Source organism: Euphorbia lathyris, chromosome 2 (assembly GCF_963576675.1).
Source record: "Euphorbia lathyris chromosome 2, ddEupLath1.1, whole genome shotgun sequence".
Classification (NCBI taxonomy): domain Eukaryota; kingdom Viridiplantae; phylum Streptophyta; class Magnoliopsida; order Malpighiales; family Euphorbiaceae; genus Euphorbia; species Euphorbia lathyris.
The window spans coordinates 43,547,316-43,569,528 of NC_088911.1; the positions used below are offsets into that span (position 1 = coordinate 43,547,316).

Genomic DNA, 22,213 nt, shown 5'->3' on the forward strand with positions numbered 1-22,213 from the left:
ACAAAAAAAAAAAAAAACCTCTCTCTCTCTCTCTCTCTAACCATGAAGAACTCCGACGATATTGAACAGAAACCACGGCCACTGAAGCCCAACCATTCCCAAACACTATACCTCCATAGCTTAATCTCATCTTTCCTTCTGTTTGCCTCTGGTTTAGCATTCGGTGTCACTGTTACTTCCTATCTGAATCATATTTCCTTCAATTTTCAACTCAATCAATTCTCCTTTCAAACCCCTCTTTCCAACACCTCCTCCTCCTCCTTGTCTCTCGTTTCTCCTCCTCCGCCTATTAGTGCTTTCGTTTCGAACCGAACGGGGCTGAAAGAGTTCTTGACGCCGCCGGAGGTGTGGCATGATATGGAAGATTCGGAGCTTTTGTGGAGAGCTTCAATGGCTCCTCGTGTTCGTGAATTTCCATTTAAATATGTGCCGAAGGTTGCGTTCATGTTTTTAACTAGAGGAGATTTGACGTTTTCTCCTCTTTGGGATTTGTTCTTTAGAGGTCATGAAGGTTTATATTCTATTTATGTTCATACTAATCCTTCTTACAATGGTACTGTGCCTTCTAATTCTGCGTTTTATGGCAGGCGGATACCAAGCAAGGTTAGTTTTTTCTTTCTTTCTGTCTTTTTTTTTTTCCTTTTTTTGGTTTTTTTTATGGTAAAATTAAAGGTTTGAATTCTATGAAAACGTAATGAATTCGTGAAAAGGTAACGTAAATAAACTTAATTATTACTAAGTTTTTATTTAAGGAATTGTTAGAAAAGATTAAACAAGGAAAACAAACAAAATAAGAAATAATTTTCGCATCCAATTTAAGGCAGCAACGCGTTAGTATTGTATTATTATTATTCTTTTTTATAAAAAAAGATTAGGTTTATAATATAGAGTAATATTTTTTTTACTATAAATGTATTAATACCATTTGCGCTTAAACGGGTTCGAATAATTAATATGAACTTTTAAGTCTAAAATTTGTTTATTATTTATTGAAATATATTGTAAACTTTTACGTGAATTTTTTATATAAATGGGTCTATCTCGTCTGATGTCTATAAATCGTAAGTACCGACCCTACATTACACATATGGCATACTAATTTTTGTAAATCATGCATGGCAAATCAAATATTTGGATCACGGATAATTTTATTATATTTTAAAAACAAAATACTTTTATTCATAATTTTTCTCATCAAAGACAAAAGACCAGACTTGTAAACTTTGTCATTTTTATATATTGATAATTGAAAAACTGAGAATTTAGAAAAAAAAAATTCCAACTTAAAAAAACAAGATTCTATCCTTTGATACATTGATTCACCTCTCAACTTTTTCACATTCCTTTCTTTCATCTATATGATTTCTTTCACTTCACAAAAGACACTAAACAGATAACAAAATAAAAGTTGCACGTCATTTATCTTAATTTATATCAAATTAAAATAATAATAATAATAATAATAATAATGATGAGATTATAATTACTAATGCAGGAAGTAGAATGGGGAAAGCTTTCAATGATTGAAGCTGAACGCAGATTATTAGCAAATGCATTACTTGATATATCCAACCATCGTTTTGTCCTCCTCTCAGAATCATGCATTCCTCTCTTCAACTTTTCCAAAATCTACAATTACTTAATGGGCTCTAAACACTCATTCGTAGAGCTATATGACCTACCAACCCCAGTGGGCCGCGGCCGATACAACCCTAAAATGAGGCCCACTATTCGTCTTGATCAATGGCGAAAGGGCTCACAGTGGTTCGGGATGGACCGTGGCCTCGCCCTTGAGGTGGTCTCTGACCGCAAATATTTCGCGGTCTTCTGGAAATTTTGCAAGGGCTCGTGTTATAGTGATGAGCATTATTTGCCGACCTATATCAATATAAAATTCGGGAGGAAAAATTCGAATAGAACGTTGACATGGGTTGACTGGTCAAAGGGCGGAGCTCATCCGAAGAGGTATGGAAGAACGGATGTGACTATGGATTTCTTAGAGCGGCTGAGGAATAAGAGGCAATGTGATTATAATGGGAAGAGGAATAACATATGCTTCTTGTTTGCAAGAAAATTCATGCCTAATGCTTTGGATAGGTTACTGAGATTTGCTCCTAAAATTATGCATTTTTAGGTTCATTTATGCCATTCTGCTCAACTTTTTGTGGCCTATTTTCAAGTTCTTCGTTGTTCTTCATTTTAGGAATATTAATGTATTCTTTAATTTTATGAGAGAGATGTCACGTTATTTATAAGGAGTGGGTTTTCTATTCATGTTTTATATATTATATTATATTTAAATTTTTCTGTTCTTGAAAGATTTAAGTTTGTAATCTATACTATATATATAATAGCGGAAGCAGAGAGAAATAAGGAAAAGTGTTTTAGAGGCATTTTTGATGAGTTGTCAATGTAGTAAAAAATCAAGACTAAAAAGATTTAATTAATAAAAAATAATAGATTTATATTTATAATAAATTAAATAATTATTAGTCCATTAATTAAAATAATAAAAGAAAGTAAGAGTTACGGGAAGATGAAAAAACACAAAGCAAATGAAATCCAAAAGTCACAAATACACTTACTTCTATATAAAGCATGATAGATAGTATTCCGCCATTATATTCATTGGTCATAATAGATAGTATTATATTTCTGAAGGTAATTGTTCGTTTTTTTTCATATGTTGTAGTTATTTTGTTCTCAATTGTGTTGTTGTTTTATTTTTATTAAACAATAGTTGTTATAGTTTCATCTTTCAGATCCATTTCTGCCGTTACCCAGGTTCTATACCTCTCGCTACCTTATCCATGTTTTTCTTTTTTATTTGTCTTTTTTTTTTCAAACTAATATCTCCAATTGAAGAAACCCGATAGAAATAGAAGATGCATTGACAACTGAAATCGGGAAACACAAAAGTGTCAAAAATTACAAGAAATTCTTACATTTCTCAAGGTAATTATTCAATTTTTTTTCATATATTGTAGTTACTTTTTTTTGAGGGCGAGCCTTGGCGCAACGGTAAAACGTTGTTGCCGTGTGACCAGAGGTCACGGGTTCGAGTCTTAGGAGCGGCCTCTTGCCAATTAAATTGGCAAGGGAAGGCTTGCCCCCAATACACCCTTGTGGTGGGACCCCTCCCCGGACCCTCGCTCAGCGGGGACGCGTAATGCGACCGGGCCGCCCTTTATTGTAGTTACTTTTTTTTCTCAATTCTGTTGTTGTTTTATTTTTATTAAACAATAGTTGGTATAGTTTCATCTTTCAGAGATGAAATTCCATTTCTGTCGTTACCCAGGTTCCATACCTCTCGGTACATTATCCATGTTTTTTTATTTGTCTTTTTTTTTCCAAAATGACTAAAATAAAGATTTTGTATATTTGCATTCTTTTTTAGTATATGTTGCTATGTGTTATCGTTTTGATTGTTAACTCTATAACTAAACTTAGATTTTCGGCTTTATATGAATTCAATTTTTAACTTTAATTGAAGTTAGATTAATTTTTCTAATTCGAAACCTGTTGAAATCCACTCATTTTTTTTAGTTTGAGTTTATCTAACTGATATGGATTGTATTTTTTATTTTTATGTATTTTGCTACAAATAGATATAAAGTTTCACACAATAGTTGTTCATTGAAGTTTGAGACATATTGAATAAAATATTAAAGAGGTATTGAAATATTATACTTACAAGGAAGTTTATTTCAATTATAAATTGTGTTATATTATTATTATTAATGTTATCAAGAAGTTATTTTTTTCCAGTTCTCTAGACAAAGAGATTGTAAGCGTCTAATGCACTTGATAAGATGTTTATTCTTGAAGAATTTGGATTATGTTAGATACGAATTCAAAATGAAGGTAAATAAAAATAAATTTTGGTGCTCAAAATCCTAAAAATGTACGTTAATTATAGGTTATTGAGATAATTGATTTTGCAACATTGGTTTATATAGTTTCTAACTATTATATTATGGTTTGTACAAAATTGTTAGTATTTCAAGAGTTTTTAACATGTAAAAATGAAACATGGTCATAGGACAAGCTGTTGGAAAATATTAATTAAAAAAATATTATTATTTGAATCTCTTCAAATTCTCAAATATTGAGCATAATGATTCAAATTAATAGAATTAATTTCACATATTAATTATAAAACCTTTTTTTTTGTACTGAGTAGACTTAATACTTCATTAAGAAAAAATAAAATTTTTAATTAATGGGTAAAAAATATTTCCACCCTCATTTTTATATGCTTATATTTTGACATTCTCTCTTATTTTTTAAAACAAACAAGAGGAAGATAGTTCTCTCATAATTATCTTTTTTGTCCATTCATTTTTGTTTTCTATTCTTTTATTTGTTTTTCTTGCTTACAAAATTCAAGAATATATAATTATTAGAAAATATTAATGAAATCAAATAAGTGATATCAGCGAGCGTAACTGATATTATATAGTGAAAAAATGAAGAACAAATTGATTGAATGTCTTGATGCGATATTACGAGATGAAAATAGGAGAAATCATCACCTTAAGCTGATTCAATTGGATATATTGGGTTATTGTAGCAGAATGAATAATTGAATTCGAATACTTGGTGATCATGAAATTTCAACAAGCAAGATGATTATCATGAAGATGAATTTGTCACTAATTTTTATGAATTTTATTTTTTTTATATGTAACATATTGAATTGATAAAGTTTCTTCATATGCAACATTAGAAAAGTATTGATTGTAATAGTCTATAGCATAATATATTGATGTTACTTCCACTTTAACATATATTGTAATTCTTTTGTATCGTAGATATAATATTTAGATTTAATTGTAGTTTAATTCAATTTTTGTTTAAAATATTTTGTAATTCTTTTGTATCGTAAATATAATATTTAATATTGTAATTCTTACATTTCTCAAGGTAATTATTCAATTTTTTTCATATTGTTTTATTTTTATTAAACAATAGTTGGTATAGTTTCATCTTTCAGAGATGAAATTCCATTTCTGTCGTTACCCAGGTTCCATAGCTCTCGGTACCTTATCCATGTTTTTTTTATTTGTCTTTTTTTTCCAAAATGACTAAAATAAAGATTTTGTATATTTGCATTCTTTTTTAGTATATGTTGCTATGTGTTATCGTTTTGATTGTTAACTCTATAACTAAATTTAGATTTTCGGCTTTATATGAATTCAATTTTTAACTTTAATTGAAGTTGGATTAATTTTTCTAATTCGAAATCTGTTGAAATCCACTCATTTTTTTAGTTTGAGTTTATCTAACTGATATGGATTGTATTTTTTATTTTTATGTATTTTGCCACAAATAGATATAAAGTTTCACACAATAGTTGTTCATTGAAGTTTGAGACATATTGAATAAAATATTAAGGAGGTATTGAAATATTATACTGACAAGGAAGTTTATTTCAATTATAAATTGTGTTATATTATTATTATTATTAATGTTATCAAGAAGTTATTTTTTTCCAGTTCTCTAGACAAAGAGATTGTAAGCGTCTAATGCACTTGATAAGATGTTTATTCTTGAAGAATTTGGATTATACTAGATACGAATTCAAAATGAACGTAAATAAAAATAAATTTTGATGCTCAAAATCCTAAAAATGTACATTAATTATAGGTTATTGAGATAATTGATTTTGCAACATTGGTTTATATAGTTTCTAACTATTATATTATGGTTTGTACAAAATTGTTAGTATTTCAAGAGTTTTTAACATGTAAAAATGAAACATGGTCATAGGACAAGCTGTTGGAAAATATTAATTAAAAAAATATTATTATTTGAATCTATTCAAATTCTCAAATATTGAGCATAATGATTCTAATTAATAGAATTAATTTCACATATTAATTATAAAACCTTTTTTTGTACTGAGTAGACTTAATACTTCATTAAGAAAAAATAAATTTTTTTATTAATGGGTAAAAAATATTTCCACCCTCCTTTTTATACGCTTATATTTTGACATTCTCTCTTATTTTTTAAAACAAACGAGAGGAAGATAGTTCTCTCATAATTATCTTTTTTGTCTATTCATTTTTGTTTTCTATTCTTTTATTTGTTTTTCTTGCTTACAAAATTCAAGAATATATAATTATTAGAAAATATTAATGAAATCAAATAAGTGATATCTGCGAGCGTGACTGATATTCTATATAGCGAAAGAATGAAGAACAAATTGATTGAATGTCTTGATGCGATATTACGAGATGAAAATAGGAGAAATCATCACCTTAAGCTGATTCAATTGGATATATTAAGTTATTGTAGCATAATGAATAATTGAATTCGAATACTTGGTGATCATAAAATTTCATCAAACAAGATGATTATCATCAAGATGAATTTGTCACTAATTTTTATGATTTTTATTTTTTTTTATATGTAACATATTGAATTGATAAAGTTTCTCCATATGCAACATTAGAAAAGTATTGATTGTAATAGTCTATAGCATAATATATTGATGTTACTTCCACTTTAACATATATCACTACAAGAAAAATCGGTATCACCGACGGAAGTTTTCATCGGTGATTGCCTAAATTGCGTAGGTGATTGCCATCACCGACGGAATTCCGACAATTTCCTCTGTGTCGACGATAGCCTCCTAGGTAAGCTGTTGCGACAACTTTTTACCGACACAAGAAATCACCGACCCAAATTCTAGTCGGTGTTTTGTGTCGGAAATTCCGACTACTTTTAGTCGGTGAATTGGGTCGGAGATTCCTACAACATCACCGACTCATATGCATCGGTGATCTATTTTTAAAAATATTTATTTAAATAGTTTGTGACAGATATTGCATCGGAAATTGCGTCGGAAATTGTAAATTATTTTTAAAATGATTTTTATATTTTATTTTTATTAATTTATTTGGATTGAAGGGAACTCATATATATATCAAACAATACAAAAACTAAAAATTATAAAAGAAATATTGAATGTTGCTATGTGTTATCGTTTTGAATGTTGCTATAACTAAATTTAGATTTTCGGCTTTATATGAATTCAATTTTTAACTTTAATTGAAGTTAGATTAATTTTTCTAATTCGAAATCTGTTGAAATCCACTCATTTTTTTAGTTTGAGTTTATCTAACTGATATGGATTGTATTTTTTATTTTTATGTATTTTGCTACAAATAGATATAAAGTTTCACACAATAGTTGTTCATTGAAGTTTGAGACATATTGAATAAAATATTAAAGAGGTATTGAAATATTATACTTACAAGGAAGTTTATTTCAATTATAAATTGTGTTATATTATTATTATTATTATTAATGTTATCAAGAAGTTATTTTTTTCCAGTTCTCTGGACAAAGAGATTGTAAGCGTCTAATGCACTTGATAAGATGTTTATTCTTGAAGAATTTGGATTATACTAGATACGAATTCAAAATGAACGTAAATAAAAATAAATTTTGATGCTCAAAATCCTAAAAATGTACATTAATTATAGGTTATTGAGATAATTGATTTTGCAACATTGGTTTACATAGTTTCTAACTATTATATTATGGTTTGTACAAAATTGTTAGTATTTCAAGAGTTTTTAACATGTAAAAATGAAACATAGTCATAGGACAAGCTGTTGGAAAATATTAATTAAAAAAATATTATTATTTGAATCTTATCAAATTCTCAAATATTGAGCATAATGATTCTAATTAATAGAATTAATTTCACATATTAATTATAAAACCTTTTTTTGTACTGAGTATACTTAATACTTCACTAAGAAAAAATAAATTTTTTAATTAATGGGTAAAAAATATTGCCACCCTCCTTTTTATATGCTTATATTTTGATATTCTCTCTTGTTTTTTAAAACAAACGAGAGGAAGATAGTTCTCTCATAATTATCTTTTTTGTCCATTAATTTTTGTTTTCTATTCTTTTATTTGTTTTTCTTGCTTACAAAATTCAAGAATATGTAATTATTAGAAAATATTAATGAAATCAAATAAGTGATATCTGCGAGCGTGACTGATATTCTATGTAGTGAAAGAATGAAGAACAAATTGATTGAATGTCTTGATGAGATATTACGAGATGAAAATAGGAGAAATCATCACCTTAAGCTGATAAAATTGGATATATTGGGTTATTGTAGCAGAATGAATAATTGAATTCGAATACTTGGTGATCATGAAATTTCATCAAGCAAGATGATTATCATCAAGATGAATTTGTGACTAATTTTTATGAATTTTTGTTTTTTTTATATGTAGCATATTGAATTGATAAAGTTTTTTCATATGCAATATTAGAAAAGTATTGATTGTAATAGTCTATAGCATAATATATTGATGTTACTTCCACTTTAACATATATTGTAATTCTTTTGTATCGTAGATATAATATTTAGATTTAATTGTAGTTTAATTCAATTTTTGTTTAACATATATTGTAATTATTTTGTATCGTAAATATAATATTTAATTTTAATTGTAGTTTAATTCAATTTTTGGTTTTTCATTATATTCTGATATATTTCTTAATTAATCTCATATTTTATTATTGTTGTTTCATAAAATTCCAAAATATGAAAATGTATTAAAATTATTAAAAAGTACATATCATTGAATTTTGTAGAAATAAATAAACCATTCACCTTTAATTAAAATTCTATAAAAAAATAGTCAATTATTTTCAAAATTAATTTAATTTGAATTATCAATAAAAAATATATATTAATTTCAAATATACATAATATAAAAAAAAATTCATAGCATGATATAAAATTACTTAAAAGTAAATATGTCAATTTATTTATTTATCTTAATTATATAAAAGTTTCGTATCCCGTGCATCGCACGGGTTTTCGACTAGTTAATAACAATAATCAAATACTATACCTGAATTACACAAAATGGTATCAGACGCACATGCTTTTTCCTCCACTGTCTCTACCGTCGTTGTCCCTCCGGCCACAAACATGGTATCAGACGCATAGAAGATGTTACTTGTAGATATTACTTTGTGAAATATAGTGAAAGACAATTGAGCCTCATTGACTATAACGAGGAGTGTTTGGATATTTCTCCAACAAGATTGAAATGCCTCAAGTGTTTCTCCCTAGTGTAATGTGAGAAAATCTACTATGCGCCTGGCATGCCACCTATGTGTGGTTTGCCAATCCATTCAAAGCATGACAGGTGTCAAAAAAAAATAACAGGTAATTAAAATTAATTAAAAGATTCGATCAAAAAAAATAATTAGAAGATAAGAAAACTCTTATACCACGATCCTAATTGCAGTCTTTCTTTTCTCAAAAATAACTATACAGTCGTCTTTTTTATCTGCATCTGTCCAATAGATTAATCTTCTCTCAATTCATCACTCTATCTCTTTTAGAACAACACTTCCGGCATCCAATAAATTTTCCGTGCGCTGGTCAACATCCTTGTTCCGTTTGCATCCCCACCTGTTCATTCTCTTCCGTCCATCCTTTTCCATCTGCTCTTTTAATTTTCACTTCCATTACCGAATTATTGCCGAATTATTGTGATTTTGTTGTGGCCCCATTCGAAAAAAAAAGGCATCCTTCCAATATTTGTTCTTTTGCATTTATTCTTTTTAATATTTTTTCAATATTTAAACATGTTTTATTTGCACATATTTATTTGTTTTATGTAAACGGTAACAATAATTTTTTTAATATTTAATGGTAACATTTAAAAAAACAACGAAAAAATTAAAAATAAAAACTATATATAAGGTTGAGTTTGAAATACTACATCAAGAAATTCAATACTCACTCATTATATATTTATCTTTGTATAATTTTATAATTTCGCATCAGAATTTCTTCCGGTAGCAATGACGAATTTTTGGCACAAGACCAAAGGATGATGGAAATGATAGAGGAAGATGATCTAGAGGATCTCAATATAATTGAACAACATGTTTAGCAATCAGAACCTCGGCAGAAGAAATATGTGAGACGTGATCGTGAAGAAGCTGCAGAGCGACTTTTCAGTGACTACTATTCTCCTAATCCAGTTTATTTAGAGGATCGATTTTGCAGAAAGTTCTTAATGAATAAACTGCCAGAATGGAAACATGCCATATCTCATACAATAAAAGCCCTCCTTGATAACAATACTCGGTTTTTGGTTCCAAATCTAATTGGTAGGTATAGTATGAGTTGTAAATGGTGGTAAAATTGAGAGACACAAAGCCCTTCTAGTGGCTCGTGGCTTCACCTAATAGTCTAGTTTAGACTATAAATAAACATTTATCCCAGTGGTCATGGCTACAACTATCAGGGTCATCCTGGATTTTGCTTCATCTCATAGGTACTACAATGGCTAACTTGATGTTTCAAATTCATTCTTGCATGGCATTCTATCTGAAACTATTCACATAGGGCAACCATAGGGGTTTGTAGATAAAGACAACCGCAATCATGGTTTCCTACTTAAAAAATCCTTATATGGATTGAAACAGGCTCCCATAAAGTGGTTCAACACACTCAAAATGTTTCTTTAGAAGATTGGTTTTTGGATGTCATTGTCAGATCAATCATTGTTTATTAAACACACTAACACTAATTTTTTTTATTCTTTGTTATATGGATGGCATTCTTATCATAAGGATGAAATTAAATCCGATTCATCAAATTATTGTCATTGAAAGTGAATTTCCAATTTAGAAACTTAATCAGTCATCCTATTTCTTTGGGGTTGAAATACATTATGCAAAGAAAGGGATTCACCTATCTGAGGTGAAATATACTCATGACCTCTTTGAACGAGTCAAAATGGACAATTGCAAACCTTGTCAAACTCATACGGCTACTACTCCAAATCTATCCAAGGCCCATGGTACACAGCTTCCTAGTGGTGGTGAGTCTTGTAGCATAGTTGAGGCCTTTTAGTAAATTAGCATCACTCATCCTTATTTGTCCCTCTTATTAACAAATTGCATCAATTCATGCACTTCCCTACTAATGAATAGAAAAGTGCCAAATGAATCCTTCGATATATACGGGGCACACATGACTTTGGCATCCTTTTGCCTTCTTGTTCTATAGTCATACAGTTCATTATTACTCAAATAGTGATTGGATGGGTGCCCTAATGATAGGACATCAATTAGGGCTTATCTATCTATATATATATACTAATTCTGTAAAAGATATTGCTGATGTGTCATTAAATTAGAGTATCAAAGCTGACATGTATTTTTTACATTTAAGAAATTAATTATTTACTTCCACACGTATTATTACCCTCAACTATTCTTCTCCCCCACTTCCTCAACTGCTTCTCATGTACGCAGTTCTAAAACTGCTCCCCCTCTTCCAATATCAACTGCTTCCATTGATTGTTGATGAGTTTGAATCTCTCCTGCATCTGTATCCATGGTAATTCTAGCCTAAATCTTTTTTTTTACTGGTGAATTTTTCCATTTGAGATTGAATTCACATGGGTTTTTCTGGTTTCTCTTTTTCAAGATGTGTTCGCATCAGTATCCACGGTAATGGGTTTTTCTGGTTTCTCTTTTTCAAGATGTGTTCGCATCAGTATCCACGGTAATTTGAGATTGAATTCAGATGGGTTTTTCTGGTTTCTCTTGAGATGTGTTCGCATCAGTATCCACGGTAATTCTAGCCTAAATCTTTTTTTTACTGGTGAAATTTGCCATTTGAGATTGAATTCGGCTGGGTTTTTCTGGTTTCTCTTTTTCAAGTATCCACCGTAATTCTATTCAATTGTTTGTTTATGATTGTACTTCTTTTCGGTTACATTGATGTATGACCTCTCCCTAGATGTATGAGTATGCTGGTATGAATCAATTCAAGGAGTGGTTAGTAATGGGCAATTGTGATTCAAATTTTAGAACATATTTCATTGACAGGTTAGCAATCTGCTCTGAATCTGAAGATTGCATCTTTTATTTGTTAGGATATATTAATGCAGTGTCGTTTCCATTCCTTTCAAATTATCACTGTTTTTCTTTTACTATGGTGGATTGGCTCTCAATATTAACATCTAGAGCATGAAGTAACACAACACACCACACCTTAGGCGGAAAGAAAATTAGATTCTTGGAATGAAGTAATCCTGTATTTAATTCTTTTAACATAGATCCCCTTCTCATCCTGTATTTATTCGCTCAGAAATACGATTTGAAAGTAGGTGCGGTTACAACTGAAATTTTGGGCTCAAATGTTACAATACAACTAATTCTTTCCTTTTGGTGAGTTTTTAATTTTTATATTTTCTGTTTGTGTTTCTATTTGAGTTTACCTTGCATGCAAACAGTTTGTAGTTCTCTGCATTTCTACAGTCCACAGCGACAAATCCCCAATTTCTATGCGGTTACAACTATGTTTTTGGGCTCAAATGCTACAACTGATTCTTTCAAATTTCTTTCTACATCCCCATTTGGTAAGTTTTCTGTAAGACTGTTTCTTTTTCTTAACTTATTCTTTTCTCACAACTGTTTACTCTATTTCCGATTTTTTTCTGTATGCCAATTTTAGAACCTAAATTGGGGTATTAACTGTTCGTGGAAATTCTCCAGTGAGAGTTTTTTGTAGTCAAAATTAGATATTTTCCTTCTTGCTTGGGTGAAAACTGAGTGCAAGTTGCTGATTCTCCATCTACAAGAGTGGCATGTGTTATTTGGACAAATGAAAAAAAAAATGCTAAGTTGAAGAGTCAAATTGATACTTAATATTCTTTTTGGAGTTTAATATTTTTTTGGAGCAAAATAATCAATGATAAAATGAAGTGCCAAATTAACTATTTATCAGTTGTTCTTCAGGTGCATTGAAAGGAAAATCTGGATATGTTCTGTCAAATTATAGACTGAGATTTTTCAAGTCACAAAAATTAAGAGGCACACCACATCAAAAATTACTAGAAAATCGAAAAGTAAAAGCTAAGAACGACACCTAAAAGATGATGAATAATGATGATTTACTTGAGCAGTTACTTTGATCAAACATTATTTGAGGAATGGTCTCCTAACTTTGCAATTTATATCATAACAGCCCCTAAATTCATTTGAGTCTCTAGAATAAATGGTGCTGCAATGTTTTACATTCATTTTTTATTTATGGTTTGTTAGCTTGGATTCCTGTTTTTATTTGAAGGTTGCTTTTCGACTGTTAATTGATTGATAATAAAATTGACTGACCTGTGCTCATCTCTACTGATAGGAAGTTTTAAATCGGAGTGACAGACTCTATAATTGATCATCTGGTTGTGGCGATGGAAGCTGAAGTCTCCCTAATTGGGGGCGATTTCTACTTTGTGGTAATTGATTCCAATGGTTTTTAAATAATACATGAATTTGTTTCATCTTTTCAATTATATGAACACAAACTACATTCATTCTTTTGAGTTTTTCTCATATGAATCTGTCCCTTCTATTGGTCTTTGATTTATACTATTTTTATTCATACTTTGTGTTTACCATCTATTCTGTCTCCAGATTATCATATTCTTCCTGCACTTTTCTTTCTTTCTTAATCTATTGTTTCTCCAAATTCTCAAATTTTTCGTGGTAGATCCATACAGATGGGAATTGCGTCATTTCCAATTGCATTTGACAGGTATGGATTAATCTTTAGCCATGATTTTTTTATTTTCTATGTTACCATTGTTGTATGGTACGGAGTGTTGGGCAGTGAAACACTGCCACATCCATAAGATGTCGGTGGTGGAGATGCGTATGTTGAGATGGATGTGTGGTCACACGAGAAAGGACCGGGTGCGTAATGAAATAATTAGGACAAAAGTAGGGGTCACATCTATTGAGAATAAAATGAGAGAAAACCGACTAAGGTGGTTTGGCCATGTGAGACGTAGAGCGCTTGATGCGCCGGTTAGGAGAACCGAAGAGTGGCAAAGGGATGTAGTGGTGAGGGGTAGGGGAAGACCTAAGCAAACTTGGAGGAGGGTGATCGAGAGTGATATGAGTTTATTGGGAATTGAGGAAAATATGGTAGTGGATAGGACGGAGTGGAGGGAGCGAATCTGTGTCGCTGACACGACTTGATTTTCACGGTTTTATATGATGGTTCATGTTAGCCGACCCCGAATCATTTCGGGACTAAGGCTTTGTTGTTGTTGTTGTTACCATTTCTTTGTTCAAATTCGTCGCTTTTTACCTTGGGCAGAAAAGTTTCTATGTTCTTTCTTTCTGCTAATTTTATGTACTAACACAATGTTTTGTGATATAGGTAGCAAAATACTTCAAATGCCACAAAGATTTAAGTACAGTAGAAGAATTGATTGATGAAAGAAAGCTACAAGAGCTGAAAAACTGAGAAAAATGAACTATGCAACTTTTATATTGCTTAGGAGGAACTTTTACTATTTCCTTATTATTTATGCTATACCTTTAAAAAAATAATATTAATTGTTTAATCATCTAACAAATGACGGATTGGTGAAATTAACAGAGGATAAAGTTTAGTGAAATACCATTCTATTCACTAAGAATTGGAACAATTAACTATTATACCTTAAATTTAAAAACTCTAAATTCTAAATTTAAAAAGTCGAGATAAGAATTTGATCAATTGTTAAATGAACTTTTTAAATTTACAATTCATGTTAAATACTTTGACATCGCATTATCTTTTACAGTTGGAATTTTGAAAAATAAAATTAGCATGACATGTTTTTTTAATGGAAAGTCTATGATAAGTATGAAAATCACATTATCTTTTTAAATTTTAAAATATATGTTTATCTATTAGCTTGAACTTGGCATATTACTACTTATAATTGGAATAAAATTAAAGATTGTATTCAAATACAAACTCATAAACCAAATAGTCCAATATAATTCTTTAAGGGAAGGCTATAAAAATGTTCCAGGAAAAAATACTCAACATTTCCTACTTTCAAATTACACAGTGTTCTTTCTTTCTTATATTATTTTCCTTCCAAAATAAACGAGATAAACGAAAAAAAAAAATTATAGGTTGTAAATATGAGGCGTAAGGTTTTCATATTCCCTCTTTCAAGCCATCAAATATCAAATTAGCTTTTTCTTTTTATCCCAAATAAAACAATATTTCTTAGTTTGCTTTGCTACAACAATAAAATAAACATCAAGATCAATCATTTAACATATTATATATCTTATTACCAGTTTTTAGCTATGATTATGTACTTGGCGAGTCGCAGACTCAACCAAAAAATAATTGAAATATTCTTATGATGAGGATGATAATACAAATAATTGTATTTAAAGTGTAAATTTAAAAATAGAATTTATTGCATTAGCACTATTAATGTACAAATAACATCAAATACTAATTAATTTATATATACGTTATATATATATATATATATATATATATATATATATATATATATATATATATATATATATATATATATAACAATTATAGAAAAAATATTAAAAAGAAAAAAGAAATCCGTGCATAGCACGGGTCTACAACTAGTTATATCTATTTTGGTGACAATTTGGTAACTTGACAGACACGAAAACAACCTAGTCTTACTAGATCATCCAATGAGAGTGAATATAAAATAGTTGTTAATGTCACTATGAAACTTCTTTGGCTTGTTCTCTCTTAACTGATTTAGAGTATATAATGCCCTCTCTAATTCAATTATGGTGTGACCATGTTGGCTCCATTTATCTCAATGTCAATCCCTTGTTTCATAACTCGTCAATTTCTAGCATCTTCTTTGGCTCGTTTCTTTTCTAGAGCAAATGAGGATCTCTATTTGTATTTTCTATATTATTTTCTCTTAAATTTTGCTTGCTCCCTTTCTTTCATCTTCCTTCTTTACAATCAGCACTCTATAATTAGGTAACCTTAAAAATCTCATCCAATTTTTATGAGCAAAAAAATAAAATAGTGTGATAGCTAGTGACTTTAGAGCAATAATTTTGGAGATGATGTAGGTGAGTAAACTCAATCCCACATTCTAAGCATTCTTTTAAAGATGAACTTCTTTCTAATGTGAATGTAGAGCTTTCATTCATTTTTTCCTATTTTCCTATTGTATTGTATGTACAACTATCTAGCAATCCAAGAGTAGTTCACTGTTGTATTAAGCAAGAAATATTAGTCTCTACATTGAGATATATACATACAATCATAAAAGTGGCTTTCTTTCCATCCATCTAGAAGAGCTTCTCAATTTGTGCTTGATGGGAAAAACCGGACTAACAACGGTAACAACAATAATGCGGAATTAACCTTCGTTATTAATCCTTCCCGACTTGAATGAATCTATGAGAAAACTAATTTGTAGAGCAACAATCAAACACAAATGAAGCAACAACGATAGTAAAATGGCAGCCACACAAACACAAAGAACAAGCACGATTTTTACGTGGAAAACCCCCTCAATGCAAGGAGTAAAAACCACGGGGACCGTAGTCCGCTTAAACCTTCCACTATATCAAATAATAATGGGCAATACACAAGTTCATCCCTAGATAACACTAGAGGCATACACAATCAACATACAATCTTGGAATTTTTCCTCAAGAAGTATGGAATCAATCACAACACAAAAGAAAAGAAGAACCTCAAGGAAGACACAAATCTATCTACGATCTGCCCCTGGTACGAACTGGTCTTCCAAGCCTCCGAACGACGATCGCTCCGGTGAAAACAAGTGAACAGGTGTTAGGAAGCTCCTGTCCAAATTTCACGACGATCCAACGGTTCAATCTCCGGCTATGGGCAATTTCGTGTGGCTGGGCGAAATGGAAGAAGAATGGACTTTCACTTTATCTTTTCTTTTGTGGTGGCCGAAAATTAGGTCTAAAAAACACTCTAAACTTACCCTTATATACTCCTAGGGTTAAAACATGGGCCTAACCCTAATTGGGCTCCTCATGGGTCAGAAAAGCCCAACAAATCTCCCCCTTTCTGACTATGAGGAGGAATCCGCCATCCCGGCGATAGAGCAACACACCTTTAGCTTCTCCCTTGCTAAAGCCTTTGTCAACATATCGGAACCATTATCATCGGTATGAACTTTGTCAAGTTCAAACATCCCTTCTTCAAGAGCATCTCTAATCCAATGATACCTCACATCAATATGCTTTGTTTGAGCATGGTAAGTAGAGTTTCTAGCAAGATGAATCGCGCTTTGACTATCACAAAGAATCACATACCGCTGCTGTTTAAAGCCAAGCTCTTGCACAAACCTTTTCAACCACAAAATCTCCTTACCTGCTTCCGTTGCTGCTATATACTCTGCCTCTGTTGTAAAAAGTGCAACACATTTCTGCAATCTTGATTCCCATGACACAGCTCCCCTTGCAAAAGTCATCAAATAACCAGAAGTAGACCTCAGGTTATCCTTATCTCCTACCATATCAGAATATGTGTACCCAACAAGCACTGGCTTCCCATTTCCAAATGTAAGACCCAATTTGGAAGTACCCCGTAGATATCTGAATATCCACTTAACTGCCTCCCAATGCTTCCTACCCGGATTTGACATATAACGGCTAACAACACCTACTGCATGAGCTATATCAGGTCGTGTACACACCATAGCATACATCAAACTTCCTACTGCTGAGGCATATGGAACTCTATCCATCTCTTCCTTCTCTTTCTCTGTAGAAGGGCAATCTTTTCTAGTGAGCTTAAAGTTAGTAGTAAGAGGAGAACTTACCACTTTAGCTTTATCCATGTTGAATCTACAAAGCACCTTTTCAATGTACTTCTCCTGTGACATATGTAATTTCTTGGCAGCTCTATCCCTGCTAATCTTAATCCCAAGAATCTGTTTTGCTGGCCCCAAGTCTTTCATAGCAAAAGACTTGCTTAACTCTTTCTTCAACTGGGCAATTCTTCCAGCATTCTTGCCAACAATTAACATGTCATCAACATAAAGCAACAAAATAATAAAGTCATCAGAGCCAAACCTCTGAACAAAAACACAGTGATCTGAAGTAGTCTTTTGGTAGCCTTGCTCCCCCATAACTAACTCAAACTTCATGTACCACTGCCTTGGTGCTTGCTTCAAACCATATAGACTTTTCTGAAGTCTACACACATACCCCTCTTTTCCTTTCACCTGAAACCCTTCAGGCTGCTCCATGTAAATCTCCTTATCTAAGTCACCATGGAGAAATGCAGTCTTGACATCCATCTGCTCAACCTCCAAATCAAGACTGGCTGCTAAACCGAGAACAACTCTGATAGATGCCATTTTCACAACTGGAGAAAATATCTCATCAAAGTCAATACCTTTCTTTTGACTGAATCCCTTGACCACCAATCTAGCTTTGTACCGTGGCTGTGAAGAGTTCTCTTCTTACTTCTTTCTGAACACCCACCTGTTCTTCAAAGCTATTTTGCCCTTAGGCAACATCACCAACTCAAAAGTATTATTCTCATACAAGGACTTCATCTCATCTTGCATGGCATCAACCCACTCTTTCTTGTGCTCATCTTTCATAGCTTCTGCATAACTCTCGGGTTCTCCCCCATCAGTCAACAACACATACTGATCTGCAGGATACTTGGTGGAAGGATGACGATCTCTGATAGACCGCCTAAGTGGAACAAATGGTGGAACATCTGGTACTGGTAACTCCTCATGGATAATCTCATCCATCTCTTCCTGTTGTGGAGCATCAACATCATCAATACCCTGTTGGCAGTGTTCTAAAAGTCGGCCAAGTCGCCGACTAATCAGCCGACTAGTCGGCGAAATTCAGAACACTGATCGATTTTTTATAACTGGGCGGGTTAAGTCGGGGGTCCGATATATTTCCGCCTAGGCGGTTCAAGTCGGGGTAAATCGGGGCAAGTCGGGCTAGTTGGGCAAGTCGGGTTAGGCGGGCAAGTCGGGTTAGGCGGCTAAAAATCGGGTCAAATCATAAAATTATAAAAATTTTGCTACAAAATAAATAATACAAATAATTAATGATCACAACAACAACTAAAAATAATAAAACTAATTTACATAGCACTAAATAAAATTAATTTCAATATATTAAATTACGAATTAAATATTTTGAGGAAGAAAATAGAGAATTATTTGACGAATATGGAGAAGATAGTAGACATATTTTTTTATGAATATTTATGGATATTTTATTATTTATTTAAAGTAAATATTTATAATATTTAGATAATATTTATTAATATTATTTTTAGATGTGATAATTTATATTTTAAATGTGTTTATATAATATTTATTTAATTATAAATCTAAAAAATAGAAAAATACATATCCGATTAATCCCCGATTAATCTTTTGAGGTCTTGTCCGCCCGACTAGCGCCTTACGACTTTTAGAACACTGTTGTTGGTCATCATTCTGAACACCATCTCCTACATCAACATGTCGAGGAGGAACTGGATCCAAGTCAATAAGGTCATCTGTCTGCTGAGGAGCTGTCTCAACCCTATCAAGAAGATCATCAATATGCTGAGGAACTGACTCTGCCTTCTCAACATCTTTCAAAGTCTGATCTTCCACAAAGATAATATCTCGGCTTCTCACAATTTTCTTCTGAATTGGATCATACAACTTGTAACCCAACTCATCTTGTCCATAGCCAATGAACACACACTGCCTAGTCTTCACATCAAGCTTAGATCTCTCATTTTTGGGAATATGCACAAAAGCCTTGCATCCAAAGACACGTAAATGATCATAAGAAACATCTTTGCCGCTCCATACCCTATCAGGAACATCAAATTGCAAAGGAACACTAGGTGTAAGATTTAGTACATGTACCACAGTACTCAAAGCTTCACCCCAAAATGATCTAGGCAACCCTACATGAGACAAAATGCATCTGAGTCTCTCAACTAGAGTCCTGTTGGTCCGTTCTGCTAAGCCATTTAACTGTGGAGTCTTTGGAGGAGTCTTTTGGTGCCGAATACCCTGCTCTCTACAATAAGCATCAAAAGGGCCTATATACTCACCTCCATTATCTGAACGGATACACCTAAGCTTCTTCCCAGTCTGTCTCTCAACTAATGCTTGAAACTGCTTGAAAGCATCTAACACTTGATCTTTTATCTTCAAGGTGTACACCCACATCTTCCTTGAATAATCATCGATGAATGTAACAAAATAGAGGGAACCACTAATTGTCCTAGTTGACATAGGACCACATACATCGGAATGAACCAGATCAAGTATCTTCTCCTTCCTGTGAGGAGGATGACTCTTAAATGAAACTTTAGTCTATTTACCAGCCAAGCAGTCAGAACATTTCTTCAATTGTATATTCTCCAACCCAGATAGCTTCTTCTTCTTTGACAAAATAGACATGCCCTTTTCACTCATATGAACAAGTATTTAATGCCACAAGTTAACCACATCATAATTCTCCACTGCATTAACAATGCTCTTGGAGATTTTTGGATGTGCCATGTACAACCTAAAGTGCCTACTTCCTCTTGCCACAACTAAAGAACCTCGAGTGAGCTTCCATTGACCATTACCAAAGTTGTTGTGTTAACCATCATCATCAAGCAAGCCTGTAGAAATCAAATTCATTCTCATATCTGGAACATGTTTCACATTATGTAAAACCACCTCCATTCCAGTGTCAAACTTCAAACAGACTTCTCCAATACTAACAACCTTTGATTTTCCATTATTACCCATATGAACATCACCATGATCACCTGGTATGTAGGATGAGTAAAAATCTCTACGTGATGTAACATGACATGCAGCACCACTATCAACAACCCAACTCGAATCATCATAGGCAACATTAATAACATCACAATCACTACAAATCAGAAAATTATCAGTAGTAGCATTTACCTCGGCTTTCTCATTACCATTGTCGTCTTTCTTCTGATTGTTTTCAGCACCCTTCTTGTTGTCTTTCTTCAGCTGTCTGCAGTATCTTTTGGTATGTCCCTTCTTGCCACAATGGTAGCACTCAACATTGGCAAACTTACCCGTGGAACTGCTGCGATGTTTCCCTCTATTACTCGGACCTCTGCTCTGACTTCTCCACTGCCTCTCTGTGACTAAGTCATCTGACTGTGAAGAGGAACCTTGTGACTTTCTTCTAATCTCTTCATTCAACATGTTTCCCTTAGCCAATTCCATGAAAATAATCCCATCTGGTGCAGAGTTAGACAATGACGTTCTAAACGTCTCCCAAGAGTCCGGTAATGTACCAAGGAGGCATAAAGCCTGTACCTCCTCTTCAAACTTGATCCCCATTCCAGAAAGCTGATTTATGATTCCCTGAAAGGCATTCAAGTGATCTGACAAAGGAGCCCCATCTCGGTACTTCAAATTCATCATTTGCTTTATCAAGAACAACTTGTTATTCCCTGTCTTTCGAGCATACAATTGCTCAAGCTTGTTCCACAACTCCTGTGCATTTGCTTCTCCACTAATATGATTCAAAACATTATCATCCACCCACTGTCTGATATAGCCACAGACCTGACGATGCAAAATAGTCCACTCAGACTCTAACTTATCCGCAGGCCTATCTTTACTGAACACTGGCAGATAATAATCCTTCACATAAAGAAGGTCCTCCATTTTCCCTTTCCAAACATGGTAATTTGAACCATTTAAATTCACCATTCTACTTGTATTAGCCTCCATCATTCAAACAAATCCAACAACAATAATAGCCAACCTCTGATACCAATCTGATGGGAAAAAACGGACTAACAACGGTAACAACAATAATGCGGAATTAACCTTCGTTATTAATCCTTCCCGACTTGAATGAATCTATGAGGAAACTAATTTGTAGAGCAACAACCAAACACAAATGAAGCAACAACGATAGTAAAATGGCAGCCACACAAACACAAAGAACAAGCACGATTTTTACGTGGAAAATCCCCTCAATGCAAGGAGTAAAAACCACGAGGACCATAGTCCGCTTAAACCTTCCACTATATCAAATAATAATGGGCAATACACAAGTTCATCCCTAGATAACACTAGAGGCATACACAATCAACATACAATCTTGGAATTTTCCCTCAAGAAGTATGGAATCAATCACAACACAAAAGAAAAGAAGAACCTCAAGGAAGACACAAATCTGTCTACGATCTGCCCCTGGTACGAACTGGTCTTCCAAGCCTCCGAACGACGATCGCTCCGGTGCAAACAAGCGAACATGTGTTAGGAAGCTCCTGTCCAAATTTCACGACGATCCAACAGTTCAATCTCCGACTATGGGCAATTT

The 22,213-nt window shown here is 32.4% G+C and overlaps 1 protein-coding gene across 1 annotated transcript; it reads left to right on the forward strand.

Annotated features, from left to right (window-relative positions):
• Positions 1-226: 226 nt before the first annotated feature.
• On the forward strand, positions 227-2,236 carry LOC136220556 (glycosyltransferase BC10-like). Its single transcript, XM_066008369.1, has 2 exons — positions 227-603; positions 1,496-2,236. Exons 1-2 carry the CDS (start codon positions 358-360, stop codon positions 2,132-2,134), a joined length of 885 nt encoding a protein of 294 aa, XP_065864441.1. The 5' UTR covers positions 227-357; the 3' UTR covers positions 2,135-2,236.
• Positions 2,237-22,213: the final 19,977 nt, after the last annotated feature.